The sequence below is a fragment of the Thunnus albacares genome, chromosome 13, assembly GCF_914725855.1.
Source record: "Thunnus albacares chromosome 13, fThuAlb1.1, whole genome shotgun sequence".
NCBI classification, from domain to species: Eukaryota; Metazoa; Chordata; class Actinopteri; order Scombriformes; family Scombridae; genus Thunnus; species Thunnus albacares.
Genome location: NC_058118.1, coordinates 24,268,467 through 24,288,845, shown reverse-complemented (window position 1 = coordinate 24,288,845; position 20,379 = coordinate 24,268,467). Strand labels below are relative to the sequence as shown.

At 39.2% G+C, this 20,379-nt stretch overlaps 1 protein-coding gene across 1 annotated transcript in view; it reads left to right on the top strand.

Moving 5' to 3' along the window:
• The first annotated feature begins 16,491 nt into the window (after positions 1-16,491).
• sgcd (sarcoglycan, delta (dystrophin-associated glycoprotein)) overlaps positions 16,492-20,379 on the top strand; it is a 152,306-nt gene continuing 148,418 nt past the window's right edge. Inside the window, exon 1 of the mRNA XM_044371087.1 lies at positions 16,492-16,677. Within this exon, the coding sequence (XP_044227022.1) occupies positions 16,492-16,677 (186 nt within the window). The remainder of the gene's footprint in view (positions 16,678-20,379) is intronic.

Genomic DNA, 20,379 nt, shown 5'->3' with positions numbered 1-20,379 from the left:
CACTCACACACCAAGGCCATCTTGTCCTTCGACATGCAGACTGAGGAGCCTGGAGATCGAACCACCAACCCTCTGATTAGTATACGACCTGCTCTACCTCCTGACCCACAGTTGCACCATTAATGCATCTAAATACGGTATTACGCTCTAACTAAACCTGTTAGATTTCAGTCGAGTAAATCTATTGTAGATTTAGTTGATTAAAAAACTGTTGCTACTGAACAGTCAGCAGTTGCATTTGCCCCCAAAACATATTTGGTAAAACAAATTAGTAGTCTATAATCTTAATTTGTAGGAGACTGAGAATGCTCAAACACATACATTTTAAAATAAGAGCTCAAACTGTGAAAAACTACCACACAAACTGTCACTAAATATCATCACAGAAATAATGAGATTATTTAAGACTTAATTATATATGATAAATGCAAATTAAGTGCAAAAAAGTCATGAAAACTCAAATGCTAAAATTGCATTTATCCTTCTCAAGTGCAAGCATGTAAATTCAGATCTGTTTTAATTTCCAGACTGACCTCAACAATATCAGTATTGCTGTAGCCATTAGAATCAACTTGCTGGGGCCTAAAACTACATACAACATACAAAATCCTTTTTTTTGAGTCACTCTTTATACTTTAACACTCTACATTAAACTCATTACACTTTACTTAAAGCAGCTATAGTAGACACTTTTTATATTTACAATGAATGAGCTGACAGTATGTAATATGTCGGTCACGGCTTGTAGTGATGAACCTACAGAGAATTATCAGCGACTCTGCAGCTCCTCTCGGCTTTACTGAGCTTTATAGTGAGTTTCAGCTCATTGTTTAGCTGTTCGGCTGTTTCGGTTCACTCTCAGTGCTCTCATAGCGTCGTTTTGGGCTGCAGCAGGCAGCTGTTTTCAGAGAAAAAGCTGTAAAAAGCCACTGTACACTACCTGCTAAACACCAAACAGCAAACAGACACAGTTAGCTGTAGACGAGCTGGTGAACATAGTGGAGCATTTAGCAGCTGAAGAGCCAGATATTTCCCTCAGGAGATGGTGGAGAACAAAAACAGAGCTAAAAGAGAGTGAATATTGGACTTATATTCACCAGGTGGACAGACACACGACTCTAAATGAATGATAATGTTGCTCCGCAACTGCTGGATATGGAAATAAGCAACTGTTTGCTAACAAGTTCAACATATCAACTTTAAAGTTGATGATATGTCAATGTTTTGTTCCCAAGTCGACAAAAATCTGTAAATGCAGAATTAATATTAAGTTGTTTGTTTAGTTTCTCCATATTGCAGATTGAGCTGCTTCTTCTTACTACTCTGTACATACAGTATCGACTGTGTCTGTCTCTCCTGGAAGAAAAGATCCCTGCTCTGTCGTTCTTCCTGACTTTTCTTCTTTTGTTCCCCGTTAAAGTTTTCTTCTGTGAAGTTTTCTTTGATTTGAATTAAGGATGGTGCTATATTTTGTAGAGATTGTGAAGCCCTCTGAGATTTTCTTTTTTTTTTTTGTCTTTTGTCAGCAAACTATTAGTTCTCAGATGTTGAAGTGTTCTTACATGGACCACCGAGGACCGTTGCATCGCTTATCATGTCCACCAGCTAGAAAGTGAATGAAACTTCGTTCTGTTTCTCGACAGTTTCTCATGAGGACGGATTAAAAGCGCAGCATTAGTTCAGCAGGCACGTCTTCATCTGTCCACACCGTCTCTCTCTCTCTCTGACTCACTCTCTGTCTCTCCGGAGATCTTCTAAAGTAAAACAATCAGTATTTCTTTGTTTTGTTTTATCTCAAAGACAAAAAAAAAAAAAAAAAAAAACAGAAATTCACCAAAATATTTCTGAGACCAACTCTCCACTGAAACCAGTATTACGTGTTGTACCTTGAAGTAGCATTTAGACCTAATATACCAACATCCAAGTACTGCAGGTTTTTTCCCACTAAGAGCTGCTTAAGAGACTTTGACGGTAAAAGTACCATTGAAACCAATACTTGAGTAAAGCTATAAAAGGGTTGTAGTTCGATATGGTCTTTTATTCAAAAGTTTAATCACTTTTTGTACCAAGAAAACTGTGTAAATAAGGAAAAATGTGTCACAAAATACAAAATTATTGTGATCTTGGAGGATGTGGTAGTTTAAAAAAAAATCTAATTGTTATTCTACTTGAAGCACTGTCTCATCGTTCTTTATTGTATGTAAATACATATAAGCTGTGAAAAGTTCTTCACAGAAGTGCTCTGCAAATAAAGTTATTGTTGTTATTATTCAGCACCATTACTTTCCCCCCGAGGCTGCTTCCACAACCAAGCGTATGAGTGTTTATGGTTCATGACACAATTATGATTAAGATGTTAGCCTCTCACAGTGAGGGGGACAGAGGGAGGGAGATAAAGACACACAGAGAGAGAGAGAGAGAGAGAGAGAGAGAAGGAAGGAGGGAGGGAGAGAGGGAGAAAAAAGAGAAAGAGAGGGGGAGCAAGGAAAAGAGACAGGCAATTTAGCATCACTGTCTCTCTCCTGGGATAAAGGCGAGCAGCACAGCGCTGACCTGTCACTGTGCTGGGTCTGATCTAAGAGGACTCTACATCTCTCTCTCACACACACAAATCCAAATATTAGGACTTCTTTTTCTTATTCTCTCTCCCTCACACTTCAAAATCTTCATCCCTTTCTTACTACAGTAGCTGATTTTCCATTGGACTGTGAAGTTGGCCGTGGTGGTGGGGTTTACAGATATGTAACATTTATTGTCAGTGTGGTCATATTTTGGGATTGTTTCCATAATACTGATTCATGACGGTTTGTAATTTTGGATAAAAGTGCTATAAAAATACAGTCAATTTACAGTTTTATTTAACAACAACCAGGTAAACAGATCATGATGTACAGTTTCCAAAAAAAACCTGAAAGATTTCATTTACATATCAGAAAAAATACAATATTAATGATAAACTTGATTTATATAGCACTATGCAAAACAACTATAAAGTGCAGAACTCAGTATAAAAACACAAGAAGATTTAAATTAAATAAAACACCATAAAAAATACAAAAGTGGGTTTTTAAAAGTGATTTAAAAAGAAGAAAGAGAGTTTTTTAGCCCCAACTGCAAAGGCTCTATAACCTTTATGTAAAAGTCTGGACTTTGGTACAACGAGAAGAGAAGCATCTGAGGGTCTCAGGGAGCGGGAGAGGACGTAAGGCAAAAAAAAAAGAGATAAGGTCTCTGTGGACTTTCAAAGTAATCAGTAGAACTTTTTTATCTTTGTACCAGTGAAAATCCTTGCAGGAATTTTGAATGAGCTGTAAGCGGGACAGATAGATATTTAGAGTTTCTATAAATCTTGCAAAAACAAAAAGTCTTTCTTTTCCAGTCTTTTATTCCCAGTTTTATTTGAACTAAAATAAAGAACAAAAGTTTTTGTGCAGAGATACTTCTACATAAAATTAAATTTCAGTGGTACATTTTACAGAAAGTACACTCCCTCATGTCTGTCCATCCTGGAAGAGGACATAGGAGGTGTTGTATGCCGGAGATTGTAAAGACCCTTATAGCAAATGTGTGATTTGCACATAGATAAAACTGACTTGACTTGAATTTTTCAGGGGAGACAGAATGATTTCAGGTCCGTGTGCCTTCAGAATATGAGTGAATATGCTCTGATTGGAGCTAAAACCTGGAGAATTGAGAACTATGAAAGCAGGGAGTTTGGCCCAATCCTAACCCCCTAAGCCCTAAACCCTGAACCCTCGCGGACTTAATTGACGTCACCTGATGAATGCTTGAGTGTGAGAGGCTGCAAGGGCTCAAAATGGTATATAATGGGGTTTTTTTTCTTTTTTTTAACACCTCCAGGCTTCCCCTGGTAACCCCGTATTTAACATCACAACGTTATGAACTGTGTGTAATTCCCTCAGGGAAAGTCTGCAGTAACGCACACTTACAGAAAGTGTGCATAAAGAGCTCAAAAAGTCAGCGAGAGAGCCCTCGTGCACTTGACAATTTGACAGTAGGACAGCCCTAAACCCTTGTGGACTTAACGGGAATGCGCCTCCAAGTCTGGGAGTCTGTGAGTGCGGACATGGGGATCGGCCCAATGTGTCTAAATTCTGCCAGCATCTCCCCCCCCCCCCCCCTCCTTTCCCCTAAACTCTCTTCTTCTTTACCATCCCTGTCTGTTTGCAAGAGCTTTGGAGGGTTTTCTTCTCTGCCTGGTTGAAGTCCAACATATCTTAATCACCGCGGGGTGCCGATCCAGGCTCTGAGCTTGGCGGTGTATCTTCCACTTCTCTCAGACTCTACTTTCTCTCTGCTGATACTTCTGTGTCTCCCCCGCTGAAAGTGATATCTTATGGTCTCTTTTTTTTTTTTTTTTCTTCTTCTTTGCCGTGATGACGTCCTCTCTAGTTCTGTACACTTTGAATCCAGCCTATGATTAAAAATTTAGTAGATAAAAAAAAAGACATGCTAACAGAGAGCCTGACAGCTTTGGTGACATTAAAGATTAAGTTAATTATACTTGTGAAGTATCGCCTCAAGGTTCACAGGTTTAGCAGGAAAAAAAAAAATAGTAAATCTGTGATGAGGATCTGTTCTGTGAGGCTTGAATAGAAGACTCTTTCAGCTAAAATCTGCAGACACATCGTTGTTAAGTGTGACTTTTAAGACCCGGCAAACATGCAGAAATGTGTACGGCATTAGAGCATCCAAATCACACACACACACAAAAAAACCCTTCAACCTCTTGTGGTATCTGGTCATGCAGATAGTTTGGTTTTATTTTCCCAGAACTGGAGACGCTGCTGATTAGACATCTGCCTCCACCATGGTATAATAAAGAAGAATGAATGTGAATTGTTAAGCAGGTATAATGTTTACCATGTTCATTATCTTAGTTTAGCATGTTGGCATGTATCTCTAAAGTAAGTAGGATACATTGCCTTGGAACCATGAATGTCTGCTCCATTTTTTTGTGCCAGTTCATCCAGTAGATGTTGAGATATTTCACAGGATAAGTGAGTACATCAGTCAGGAGATCACCAAAGTCACATTCATCCTCTGGTGACCATGACTGTACAAAAAAACAGTGGTTGAGATATTTCTAATATGGCTAAAAATACATCAACCACAGTGTGTATTTCCAGAATCAGTGCTCTGTTAGTGAGGATCATCTTCAGACCTCACTGCGAGGAGTAAACTGTATTTTCTTTTTACGTCTGGTAGAATATAGCTCCAAATGAAAACTGTTCACAGCGAGGTGTGCGTGTGCAGATTATCCAGAGTAACTGTGACATCGTTTCGAGAAAGACAAACTGTCACTTTGTTTTCAAATGTCATTGTTTAACGCTGAAAGAAAACCTACTCACTTCTATTGCATTGATATCAAGAGGAAAGGTTTAGCGGTAGACTACACCACAACAGCCTGACACACTGTTGATTTCGACAGTTATTGTGATTCTCAAGTCATAATAAATTCCAGTTGGGTATGAACCAGCAGCCATCATAACTGCTTAAAGACTGAAAAAGGAAATGACTCATTTTCTTTTCCTACCTAAAGAGCAGCAATACATGTCATTTTTCCTGAACTTCACAGTTCTCCATGTGCCTCAAAAAACACAGCTCTTTCTTCTCTGATGATTACAAGTGCTCAGATCAGGTATTAGACATAAGACCTGTGGGAATACAATGGTCACACATCTGATTCAATTCAACTGAATACAACTTGGACTCAGCCTGACCTGAGTCCCTGCCTGGTCGGGTTCTCGACACCTGAGTGGACCCACAATGACCTCAAGTACCGTGTTATCATAACCGATAAAAAAAAATGAAGGCCATATCTACAAAAGTAAGTTGAAAGTAAGTAAGTCCCTGATGAAACTGGTACTAAAACTGACTTTGACTTCTATCGTGACCTGCAAATTGTGTTACAAAACAGCTTTTAACAGCTTTTTTTTATATATGAAAAAAAGAGTGTTTTATAACAGATCATACTAGATGTGGCTCTTCTCTTTTCATTGTAAATCTACACTTCAGTATCATATCTGTCACACGGGGCGCACAAGCAGTCGAGCACATAGCTTTGCCAAATTATCCTAATCAGGTGCTCGACAGTGCCAAAGCTACTTACAAAAACAGGGAGGACAAACAACCATTTCTGCGTTTGCACTGGATTAAAAAGAAACATAAAAAGCCTAAGTTAGTCAGCTGTTTAAGTATTCATTATGCCTTCCAGTCAAGCTTGGCCCCAGGCCCCCCAAAAGCTTCACGCCTGTACGGCAGAATTAGCCAGTAAAATCAGTTGTTTTTCTTTTTCTTTTTTTGTTTAGTCACTGAAAAGCAGATCCTGAGCAGGTTAAACCTTCTCATTAAACTGTTTACTGTGATTTCTGTGACCTTTTCGGCTATCTGTAAGTATTAACTGCACTCGTCTCATCTGTAATGGGCCAGTAAACAGTGGCGGCGTGTGAAAACAGAGCGCTGCGGACTCGGTGTTAATGAGGGGCAACAAAGTGGGACAAAAGGCAGAGCTGCTGGTGCACTTCAAACTAAAGGGTCAAAAATCACTTTGTTCACAAAGTACAATAAATATACAAGAGTTTATCTCAGACACCTGCGCAGGAACAATAAAGGATCATTCTTTTTGTTATGTGCAGTTTTGGCCATTATTCTTACTGGTTATTATGACATTGTACTCATGAAAATTAATTGCAAAGATCTGAGACCGAGGCAGATAAAACAGACACCGATCACATCTGAAATGTCAGTAATAATCCCTCATTGTGTCTGCACAACCGCACCAATTACTGCAAAGACAGCTGAGGTAACAATTTTACTGTTCACCTTAATTTTCTCTTCAATATAAATTTGTCTCACTTGAGGAATTGTTTACAACATGTCTGATCATCTGGCTTCTTTTTAGTTGTTTTCACCATGTTTCCAGACCTCAGCAATTAATTCAGTGCATACAATGTTGTTTTTTTTATATACGACGGACAAACAGAACCACAAAAATAAGATTCAAGATCTGGCAAATGTGGAGCAGATATAACAGAACCTTACATGTAACACAGATGCTAAATAAAAAAAAGGATAAATTTGCTGTACTGTAAAATTCAGATCAAATAGTCTCTTTCAGCTCTCATCTGCCTTTTCCTATTGAGTATAAACGCATTAAAACATCATTTGAATATATTTTGCTTTTTTTTTCACATGCATATTTAATATTCTCTGTGCTTTATTCTCTATACGTCTTCAGAAGGGGCTGATCTTAAGATAAACAGCGTGTGGTTGGTTTGGTGATGAGTCTGTTTTCATCAGTTTCATCTGGTGTGAACTGCATCAGTGCTACTCTCTGTTGTTGTTGTTGTTGTTGTTGTTGTTGTTGTAGTTGAGGGTTATAAAAAGGAAAACAAAAATAAAACTTGAAGTGAGGTTCTGGTGCTTCAACCGTACAATAAAAAATGATTGCTCCAGGGTCTCTCTCAGCTGAAGGAACAGGACAGTTAATAGCAACACAGGAGCACTTTTAAGACAGCAGCTTCAGTCTTGGTTAACAGGTGGAGGAGTCGGGAGCACAAAACCTTACAGAAAACCAAAAAAAAAGAAAAAGAAATCAGTCCAACAATTCAAATAAACATTAAAATCATCTAAAGAAATGCTTTTTAGTGAGCCAATCACATTTCTCCACTAGTCTGTTCACCCACAGATTGCGACGGCCAATAAACTGCTTCTGGCTCTCGGCCATTTTGTGTATTCATACATTTGGAGGAGCGCGAGACCCAGCAATGGCGGATCCATTGGCAGCAGCCGTCGGGTCCTGGTACCGATCCACATGTTGTCTATAAAAGTCCTAATGAGGAGCTGCCTGGCTATTTGGCAGCAGGAATAACCAATAACATTTTGTAAAACCTCATTTCTCTCTCTAATCAGAGACAGACTTTGTTTTTGGACCGCTGGGTTTTCTTCAGGCTCTCTGAATGAATAGTTGGCCGAATGGGAGGCGCCGTTGGACAGCAGCAGTAGAGGAAAAAAGACTCAAAGGCCAATGATTTGATTTTCCTCCAATTTGCCACTTATTTTCTTCCTCCCTGGCTCTTCAACTCTGCTTTCTTAACACACACCTCCACTCTTATGAGAGTGGCCATTATTTAGCTTGTAACCAAGCACCATTTTCTTCTCTCACTCAGCCTGTAGCCTAAGAGCTTATTGGAAAGCTATCAGTAGTCGTCTTTCTGCATGGATCAAGAGGCTGTAGCAAGTACAAAAGAGAGAGGAGTTATATTTCATTACTGCTCTACATTCATATGATTTGTGACACACTTTGTGAGGGGAGTAAAGCCACAATGTAATATGTGTGCTGTAATAACAAACTATTATCAAGTTGTTATTGTGTTTAGATTTTTTTTATGAGTCCTGTGTCTGTTTGTCAAGCTACTGTAGACGACTCATTCTCATGTCATTTAAACCAAATATTAGTTTTACAGTCCATAAAAACATATTTACACCCAACTTTAAAGAAAAGATACAGAGACTAAGAATTTATTTTTTATGCTTTAAAGATCTCCTCCAGACAAGTTACTCTGCTTGGAAAAATAAGTGGAATTATAATTTTAGTGCAAGTCTACTGTATATTGCTGTCTAATGGTACAGCAAACATTGCCACTAGTGTGATTTAAAAATTCAGACACGCTAATGTTGCACCACAAGGTCCTGCTCAGTCCTTATCTGTCATTGTAAAAATTCAAATTCAACGATTTGCAAGTTTCTGCAGGTTAATGCAGAGGAGGTGTTAGGAGCAAGTGTTATGGGCTTATTTATACAAATCTCAACAGCACGTCGTGTCTGTCTGAAACAAGCAGATTGATTGATCCAACTTCCTGGGGAGGAAGGTTCATAAGATAAAAGAGAAAATATGAATCACACATCTCTTGAATAACACCCGTGCACAAAGGGGACGTATCATGCACATTTCCAGGTCTATATTTATATTCTGGGGTTTTACTGGAATATCTTTGCATGATTTACAGTTAAAAAAAACTCCTTATTTATCTTATACTGGCTCTTTATGCAGCCCTTCAGTTCAGCCTCTGTCTGAAACAGGCCGTTTGAGCCAAGCGGTAATCTCTGGGGCTGGAAAATGAAGCCAATGTGGAAGTGCCAAAAACTGCAGTTCCTTGAATGGCCACTTGAGGCCCCCAAAGCGAGTCATTCCCCATAGACCCCCATGTTAAAATGTCCAACTTTACAGCAGAAATAAACATGTTTACAGCCTGGTACAAACAACGGTTTTGGTCTCTGTAGCTAATTTCTCCTTTCATGACAACTGTACGAGGGGTGAATTTTTTTATAACTCACCCGTTTAAATTTTATTAAGCCATAAAGTTCTGCATAATGAAGGACATGGCTGCTTTGAGTGACACGTCCGCCAACCGCTAGGTGGCTTGTTTCAGCCATTCGGCCCGCCTCTTTGCCCATTTTTGATTGGCTGGGAGTTAGGCAGCGTCACATACTGCCAATATGGCGACGGCCGGAGCGGCTCACTTTGAACTTCAAAACTGCTCCTCAGAAACCAACGGGTGACATCACGGTAACCACGTCCATATTTTTATACAGTCTATGGTTTTAGCTCCTGTCTCTTTAAGGCCCGTCTCCCGATGAGCCCACTTTGTTCTGATTGGTCAGCTTCCAGCACTTCTGGAGGATATGTAAACAAACATTATTAGTAGGATTTCACTTCTTTTTCTCGTTCTTTACTTGATATGAAAACTTATCAGATACATCCGTACATGTCTGAGCTGGAGTCTGATCTGAAATATGAGCGTTGACAACATGAACAACCCATGAAACAACCTTAGCAACAACGTGGACATGCACAAACACTCTGATGTCAATTCGATGGAGTATTCAGAGCAGCCTTAAGCCCTGGTTTTTGACTTGCAGGGAGTTTTGGAACTTTGACCATGTTTAACATAAGTTGTGTTTCCATTAGATTCATAAGAGGATTTTAAGCAAACTTTTGAAATGTTGCAAAAAGGAAAATGCGAATTAGGTGCGTTGCCATCAACTGGTTTGAAGCGAATAAACTAGACCACGCAACGCATAGTTTCATCAGTAGATGGTCGTATAGGCCTCAATAATCCGTCAATAAACAGAGTAGAAGAAGGAGAGGTTGCCAACTGGAAACAAAACAAATAGTTATAGTGCCTTGACGAGAGAAAAATGGAGGGAGGTCAGCAGGAATTTGTTTTAATCGGGCAAGTTGTAACTGTTCTTCCATGTCAGCTGGTATTGACCATGCTTCATGCTATCCAGACAGCTGATCAGTCATGTGATTTAAACATTCCCTACATCATTATTTATGTGACCATCCATTTCAATTACCTCATTTTTCAACATTTCCATTGCACTGTTCTTTATTGTAATGAATTCCATGGCTTTTTAAACTTTTTATCTTTTGAAATTAGTGCAATAGGATTATTGTCTGACATGCTCGACCACTGTGGGCCATCCCGTTATAATATGTAGTTCCTTCACTCCGTTTTCAAACCCACACCTTAAGACCGTTCTTGCCGCCTTGTTTAGTGTGATCTTCAGTCTCCTCATTATCTCTCTGAGGAGGTTATTAGTTTCCATATATTTCCAAATGTGATCACGTACTACTCTTTCCAAAATTTTGCTTAAGGAGGAGAGGAAGTTAATTGGATGACTGTTGGGTGCAGTAAAAGCTATTTTAGCATTTTTGCACGTTCCATTCTGTGGGAAACTTTCCTTGTTGCAAAGAAAGATCAAATAGATACTTTACAGGTGTAGCAATATGTGAGGATGCTGATTTCAACAATATGCTGATTTGTTGACAATAAGATCATACCCTGGGGATTTCAATTCAAGTCAAGTCAAGACCTTACTCTTTAATTTGGAGAGACCCAACAATTTCCCCATGAGCAGCACTTGGCGACAGCGGCAAAGAAAAACTCCCCTTTAACGGGAGGAAACCTCAAGCAGAACTGGACTCTAGGTGGGCGGCCGTCTGCCTTGACTGGTTGGGTTGAGAGAGAGACACAGAGAAGCATAATAACAACAATAATAAGAATAACAACCGTAATCATAATAATAGAGATATGACCAGTAATAATAATAGCAATATTATCAGGAAGTGAAATCAAAATTTACTCCTCCTCAGTGTTTCTCCTTCATAAACTTTTTGTCTGTTTCACCTACCAGTAATTCATTTGAGACATTATTATTCATATTGGAACTGAGATCATTTCAGCCAAAGTAATTGGCAATATCTACTGGTTTTGTTCTAATCTTCCCATCAACCTCCACACTTGCACTATTGGACCTACCAAGCAAACCATTCGCCATATGCCATAACTGTTTTGAATAGTTTCTACATCTCTCAAAAGCTGTTTTATAATATAGGGTCTTTTTCTGGCAATTAAATTTTACAACAAAGTTTCTGCATTTTCTATAAAGCATAATATCTGAGTCTAATTTTGACCTAGTTGCTACAGCTTTTGCCTCGTCCCTCTGAGATATTGCTTCTCTTTGTTGTTGGTCGATCCAGGGGGATGGTTTGGCTTTAATTGTCGACATCAACATCTGTAAAGAATTTCGTAAAACAATCGACAGAACAATCTAAATCATCCTCATGTACACAAGGTCCCATGAAACAGCAGCCAAATCTCTCTGGTAGTCTTCCAATTTAAAATGTTTAAAACTTATACTCATATAGTCCTCTAGGAAGTCTTTTTATTACTTTGTGCTTGTGCTATCCTGTACCATTTGAAATAAATCACGACTCTCTATATACTGACTAAACTTAGACTTGTTCCCATCTGAGTGACTACATTTCCAGTCAATATTATAGTCTCCAAGTATAACTAATTCTATCCTTTCATCCAGAGCAAGATCAATTTTCAACTTTCACATATTTTTATCCAGGTATAATGTGTTTGATGTCAGGAGCCTATAAACATATCCACTTAACATTAGTTGTTGGAAAGGAAAGTGAATCCACAGGATTATCTAGTCCATTCATACATAAATCATCCGGCACATTAAACAGCAGACGCTCTTGAATATATACATGCAGGGCAACACCTCCTCCTCCTCCTCTTATGTTCCTGTCCTTCCTTATAATATTGCATCCTTTCAAATCAATCTGTCCTTTTGTTATGGTTTGGTCAAGATGCAGATTATTCTTCCAGACAACATTCAGTATCTCATCCATCTCAAGTACCAAACTTTTCTTTGGCAAGTGTAAATTAATTGATGAGTGTAGTATTTCATTCCAAAAGATAAAACAGACTGACAAGGCAGTCAGACGTTAAATCAGCCACAGATTGATCTCTGACTCTGTCCAACTGCCCATCAGTGTATAATTCGTCCATAACTAAGAAAACTTTATGGTTTTTTGATCCTATATTCCCTAAGGATGGGAATTAGTTTTCACCACCTCTCATCAACCTCCATTGGGAAATGATAATTCATCCAAAAGTTTGTACCATTAAGAGTCTTGCCTCAGGTCATCACTAGCTCCTTTCATTTAAAATGCTCGAGTGGTGAGTTTTATTCCTCTCTTTCTTTCCCAGCTTATGGACCCCTGAGAGGGAGAAATGTCCCTTACTGATTTCTGGGATAATTTAAATGTGTGACTTTTCTGTGACTGCCTCCGCTGTTCATGGCTTTAACTGCATCTTGCGGACGCGTGGCGCTGTGAGAAAGTGCTCACCGGGATGCACAGGGTAGCCGTCACGCATACACAAACACTTCATGGCTCAAACTAAAGTATTGCCAAACTGCTTCTTCAGCAAAAAGAAAAAATAAACTTTGTCTATAGGCTTACCTGAAAAGTAACACATTTACACATGAATGGCTGAGCGCACACACACACACACACACACACACACACACACTTCTCCATCTGACTTGTAAGCAGGTGACACTGATGTTGTTGTCACTGTGAGTGTTGCTCTCCTGCCAAGCTGCTGATGCTTTCGTCTCTACAACACCTGGAGATGCTTGGCAGCTTCTGCAGCATCCAGTTTTTTTTTAGGTGTGTTCTTTTTCTGTCATCAAGGACATTTTTTTTTTTATCCACTTTACTTTTATAAAACAGACTTCTTCTTCTGCCACACAAAAGCACCTTAAATCTATTTAAATAAAATGAAACATTTATTGAACAGTAACCTTATTACTGAGTCAAAAACTGAGAGAGGAAATCGAAAATCTGTCTGTCAGTCTTTGTGTAAACAAATGTCAGAGTATTCCTGTTCTGGATCCCATTTTGAGAAGTGATTGGACAAAACAGCGGTTCGCTCCATGACTCACAGTCATATTTGGATGTCCATGTGAATGTGGATGAGCTAAGTGATATCAATGACCTCGATAATGACCCCACAGAAAGAAAGAAATACCTGGGACTCCCCGCCCGTCAGTTAGAACTGAAGAAGCCCTTTAGATGAGAGGCGAAACGTCTTCAAGTATCTACAACCAAGTCCAGTTGCACTCGATTCAGCCCTCGTTGGATAACACAAACCTAGTTGACTGAGAATCTTCACAGACATATTTGGATGGTCTCTGCTGCGGCAGTCGCTGCTCACAGATGGAACGAGAAAAGAAAGTGTGATGCAGGCACGTTATTAATCCTCACTCACAGGCTGCAGCTCTCCACAAGGATTTTACCGGAGAGCTGATCAAACAGCCTGAGTTTTTTTTTTGGCTCAGACAGCTGTCCTGTTTATATTTGAATAAGTCTGAACAAAACACACAGCTTGAGCAAGCTGCTGTTAAACTGTGAGTTCAATGCCAGACACTTTGGGAAAAGGATTGATTATGAATAGACGTATTGAACTTTGTCCACAATTTGTTGATATTTCATCCCTGTTATCCAGATAGTGATATCTCTTATACTGGATCTCCATATGCTTCCAGATCTCTGGATCACAGCCCATTTTTTAAGCATTTTAAATACATCTTCTTTGCTCACTGGCGGCTGTTTTCTTGGTTGATGAAACAGAACTTTGTAGACATGATTAAGAATAGCTGTATGTGTTGTTGTAAGTCAGACTAAGAGACATAACATCTCTTAAACTGATATTTCTTTAATTAACATGACAGATTGCTGCTCCTAGCAAGTCCTACCAGGTCCACATAAACTGACAATGATAGGACGGATGTCAGTCGCTACTGATTGGTCAGGGCAAGACAACACTTTCTCACAGAAATTGGCTAACATAAAAGCAAATTATTCTTCACCACCCTCAAAGGATAGGTTCACAGTTTTCTCAGTCTGTATTAAAACAACAGTCAGGTGCCCATATGAACACCGAAAGAGGTTTTGGATGTTGTAATCATTCCTCCTGCTAATACTGGCCATTAAAAGACCCCCTCCTAATGAGCTTTCAATGTAAGTGATGGGGGACAAAATCCACAGGCCTCGCTTTGAGCAAAAATATATTTAGAACGGATGTGAAGCCCATATGAAGCTTCAGTTATCCAAATTAGTTAAATCAAGTGGATGTCTTCTAAAGTGATACGGCTGTAACAGAAGCAAGGGTTTTGGTTGATCATTTTTGGTATTACAAGGTTCAATGAACATTGTAGCCTCAAGGGGACACTGGTGAACTGTACGGTTTTTGTCTTGTTTAAATTTATCCCAGAAAAAAGCATTGCTGAGGTTGAGGTTGGTGAGAACAATCGGAATTTGGACGGCAGTTGGTGTTGTTCCTTTTTTTTTGCTTTGTTTACTCTCCCAGCACTGATTTCCCGCTTTTCTATCAGCTGAGACATCACAAAGACATGCCTCTTCATCTCTCTACATCTCCTATCGAACAAAAATGAAAATCCGACTGTACACAATGAGATTTCCTTGTTTTGCTGACTGGTGGTGCTTTGGAGTCTCCTCTGTAGCTTTCAGCACTTTCTCACCGGAGCCCTGTCTTGTGCCATTTGTTTCAGTTAGCGGGTAATGTGTGCGGTTGTCAAAAACGATTGGCTTTGGTGGTCTGAAGCGCGCACTCCAAAGCGCGGCAGACAGTAAATTGTATTTTTCCACAGAGTTATTAGGCCATTATTATGGCGATTGAAGTGAACAATGCCTCCTCGTCTTCACAGGCAGACAATTAGAATCATCATTAATTGCTACTATCAGCACATGGGGCAGAGTGGGTATAATGGAGTTATAGACCACTTATAGGGGAATCAATCAATGCGATTGCTAACTAAACTGTCTTTTATTGTGCCAGAACTGAGTGGCTGGTCAGTGGCTCAACAGACAGTATTGAAGTGTAGTATGTGAGAGGAATGTTTATGGCATGTTTTTTGTGCTAATGTTCAAATGTGACCCATCTTTTATGTGAAAGCCATTTTTTCAATAGAGGCTCTGCAGCTGCATCATAATAATCTCTGACTAACCATGGCAGGCTCCATCATGGAAGCTCAATGGGTGCAAATAATAGCTAAATATATATAACAGCCAAAACAGAAAATAAGAGACTGTAAATTGTCTCATGTTTGGAGCCAAACCAAAAATGATTAAATCTACTAACCAGAATTGTGTGTGTATCCAAAGACTAATACATCTTATTCCTCTGTGCCGTAGACCTCCGTTGTTGTCCAAAAACCATTAAAAGCATGTCAGTGAGCCACACCGCTGCACTGGGTGACATGTTCCTTCGTTACAAAGAGTTTGGGCATGTTAGTTTGTTTTAGAAATGGTTCCAAAGACTAATAACAGCAATCACATTTTTAGTCTCTGGAGAGTAGTTCAGTGTAAGACGGACACCACTGAGCATGTGCAGTTTCATTTGGAATAGGGGTTACTATACTAAAGTTCTTTGAGAAATTTACAATGTAGTTCAAAGTCAAAGAGGTTGTGATATGTAGCACAACAAGCTAGTGAAGCTCTGTAAACAGAACAACGTTCCCACACATGCTCAGTGCCATCTGCCTTACACTGAACTACTCTCCTGAGACTGAAAACGTTATCAGTGTTATTAGTCTTGGAGCCTTTTCCTTCACCAAACTCTTGTGGTGAAGGAACATGTCACCATATCATGGTTTTTAGACAACAACAGAGGTCTACGGCTTTGTTAGCAGATCAATTCAGTTTTGGTTTGAATTCATGGAATTTGTTGACAATAAGAAAATATAGAAAACCACCAGCTATGTCCATTAAGACAGCTTTAATATCATGCTCCTTTATCACTCTCAGCAACACCACACATCAAACAATAACCCCCTGTGTTGAATCCTAGAGGGAACAAATACACAGCAGTGCACAAGTGTCCAATAAGAGCTGTGTATTATTAGCATTGTTAGGCTGCAAACATGCCTGAAAGATACAGATTGAGTGATGGCAAGTGTCTGCCTTTATTGTTGTGTCTGTAGATGCGAATACACTGTAAAACCCAAGTGAAGATGTTGCCCTTAGCCATAATCATTTCTTCCTTTTTATATCTTTTCTCTCTGTCTCTCTTCCAGATGACCCAAGAACAGTGCACTCATAGGAACAATGTCCAGAGTTCAGAGAAACCACAAGTGTACAAAGTGGGAATATACGGCTGGAGGAAACGCTGCCTTTACTTCTTTGTCTTGCTGCTGATGATCCTGATCCTGATCAACTTGGCACTAACTATCTGGATCCTCAAAGTCATGAACTTCACCATAGTAAGTCACCTTTTGCACTTCTACTTGCCGCAGGATCTCAACATGTGTGTGTTTGCGCTGATGAAATGGGAGTTTTCACTGAAAGCAAGACAAAATGATTGCAGCTGCTGTCATTATTAGTCCCAGGTTTTACTCACTAATGCAAATATTTCAGTTTCATCATGTTCTGCTGTCTTTGCTTAAAACCATTTTCAAATACTGACTTGTAGGTGAAGCTAACACGGAGGGTTTAGTTCAACCAGCATGGAGTACAAAGAGACATGAACTTGTATGATGAATATTTGAGTTGCCTCACACAGTTCTTCCTGGATAATTCATAAAACTTTTAACAGTGACCCAATGACTACAAGGTCACAGCTCCCTTTGATTCTCCTACCACCATATTACACTGACACCTCATACTGAAATACATCCTGCTCACACTGATGCCATGTTTCTTTTCATGACACATTTATGTTATCTATGTCACAGTTTGATCTGATTGCCATCTGTTGCTGCTGTTGGGATCCAAGTATGAATGTTTGTTTCTGTTTTTCTAGCGGTTGTATGTGATTTTTGAATATTTCAGTTTCGTTTTGCTGGTAATGTAGTCATGTACTTGCAGGCTGGTTTCTGTAGTTGTTTTATGTTGACTGGAGATACACAACATGTGTCTGCCTTTGTAGGAAGTTTGAGTGATGAGACCTTCATTGTGTCTCGCATGTGTTTACCATGGGGATGCAAATCCCTGTTGACAACTGTAATGGTTGTTTTAGCCAATAAAGGTATTAAGGTGTGTAGTTACCACCTGTGGACTGGGTACAAATACTGCAACAAGTCCTCTAAATAAGAGAACAAAATATGTTGTTGGTCCATGCACTCCTGAATAACACAAGCGTTTTCTGATCTGATGTCCCTATCGGCAGTAATTGATAGGACATCATAATTTGTCTGTGCTTTCCTAAACCGTTACAAATCACTGATAATGATAATGATGTTTGTAATGATGTAATGATGTTTTATGATGTGACAGCACTGTGGTTAAGGTCTGGTTAGGTTTAGAGAAGATTATGGTAATGGTTTTTAAAAAAGGGTTAGGGTTAGACTTATGGTTGGAAATGGGAAACGAACAGCAATGTCCATGTTAAAGCTGTTGACCCATCCATCCATCCTGACCTCTTTCCTAGGCTGACTTTGTTGCTTTATAATGACATTGTCAGATTTTCTCCTTTGCTCCTTTCAAAATTACAATAGCCGCTAGAGAGCTTCTGTCACTCCATTGTATACATATGTCATTTTGGGGCACTTGCGTCAATTTTCTTTCTTCCTGCACCTAATGAAAGTCATATTGTGATAATTCAGAGAGACATTTTTGAAAATACGTGATGCTCAGGATATTTTAACCAATTATTTAGTAATGAATACAAGCCCCAAGTACACCATGTGACCTGTAGTTTTGTGGGGTTTTGTATCAACATGACATCTTGTGTGGCATTAGCCCATAAGTGACCCGCACTGCAGGGACATGTGGACTTCAGTCTAATGCAGTACAACGGAGGATCTCACTTTACACTCTGCTTATCACTGTATTGATCAATCTGTATGTCATTTACAGCTCCTTTTGCTCCTCCCTTGCTGCTTGTCTCTGTCTTATAAAAAACAAACACCTTTGTTCTCTCCATCTGGGGTGCATTTAGTCTAAGTGAACCAGATCTCAAAGATAAAACTTCCACTGTAAAGCTGTCACCATCCTCCTGTCCTCTGAGCTCAGATATGAACCATTTAAACTGAGGATCACAGAATTCAGATCACAGATTTATTTATGCATTTATTTACATATTTTGTCGCTTCCCATTTCACATCGCTTTTGGGCACTTTTTTCTTTTCTGCATTTTTATATCCATTACACCACCTTCGCAGGTTTTGAAGGTTATTTTTTTACCCAACAACCAAAAAGTATAAAAGATCATTTCACTGCCTTTGTGCCCCAGGAATTTTGCTCTAGAAGATGACACAAACACAAGGTGTTAAATGAGGTTTTATGAACTGGTCAAATGCATCGACCAGTCCATGACTGTCCATCCCCATCTGCAGTACTGCTGTCTGTCCAAATCCCTGTGAGATGAGTTCCCCCCTCTGGCATTCATTTTTATTATTTCTTACACTCCCTGTCTGTTATACCCTGTCTTCTCTACACTCTGTCTCTTTCTCTCTCTGCTTAGTAATCCACTGTGCCTGTGATGAGTCAGATACAAGATACAAGAGAGTACAACACACATATAATGGCGTACACACATAGTACATACAAACACACACGCATGGCTGTTGCTGTGAATAATACATGAGGTCTGCTTCACAGTGGGGCTTTAATATGTGATCTACATAAATTCAGAGAGCGGTTCTCTCTCATGGTGAGCCCATGTGTTCTGGCACAGCGCTGCACTCACGTTGTAATGTTTTTAATGCATCTGCGTGCAGATTGAGGAATAGAAATAAACATTTAAAATGTGTCAGAGAGGGCAGAAATCAAATGTAAATTAAAGCAAGACATGATAACACTCCCTTTCCTCTGGTGACTATTGATAGTACAGAGGTTGCTGTCTCATGCTTCTTGGCATTGGTCACATGGGTTTCCCTTCAGTTGCAATTGAGGATAGTAACAGTTTCTAAGCTTTTTTTAAGATTATTTTTTTGGGGATTTAGCCTTTATTGGAGAGTTGATAGTGTAGAGGCAGTCAGAAAATGTGGGGAGAGAGATGGGTATGACATGCAACAAAGGTGCTCATCAGAATTTAAATCGAGGATGTGATTGTGTTGTATGTGCCTTAGCTATTCAGCTATAGGGACACTCTCAAATGTATTTTGTAATTCATTTTTATAACTTCATAAAAAGTCATATATATTTCAGCATAAATCCAGTTATGAAAACTCACAACAAGATTCACAATTCATCAGTCAGCACTTGGAAAATAAAAAATGAGCAACCTCCAAGAATAACTCATCCTTTTCATGATACAAAAGCACAAAAGCAAACACAACAGAACTTAAATCTCATTCTGCAGATTCAGATCAAAGAGCACATAAGCATAGATTCAAAAGCACAGAAAAAGTTTGGAGCAAAACTGATTTTTGTGAAAAACACACTTTTCCTGCAGCTGATTTGTCAGATTCTGATTACTTAAGAATATTAAAAGATGCTAACCAACATTTTTTCCCCAGTTAAGTTAACACAGACAAGGTTACAAGTGTAAGCAGTACCAGATGCTAGGCAGCTAGTTCACCAATAAAAAATAAAACACATTTAAGAGGAAAAAAACTGTATATAACTGAATAACTGAATAAACCATGGTGCAATACACACCCGCAGCTTTATTTTGAAGCAAGTTTGACATCTGTCACCCATCTCAAACAAGCAGATACACTTCCATCTACATCAGCACTTATAGCCTGCGTTCTTTTACGCCACAAGTCTTTTTTTTAATTCTGGTGTACTTAGTGAACTATAATCTCAATAGTCAGCAGTTCAAATCACTCACATTCATTCCATGAGTTTGTATTCATGTCTTGTCTTGTGTCTGGTGTAAAATCCCTGTAAAAGGATATATTCCAGATCAGAGTAGTCACCCTCTAAGGTCAGCTGTGTCAAAACAAATTCAACAAAGATGAACCTTCACACAGATTTATTTGCTGCTGAAAACTGGTTCTGTGCAGCTGGTGGAAATG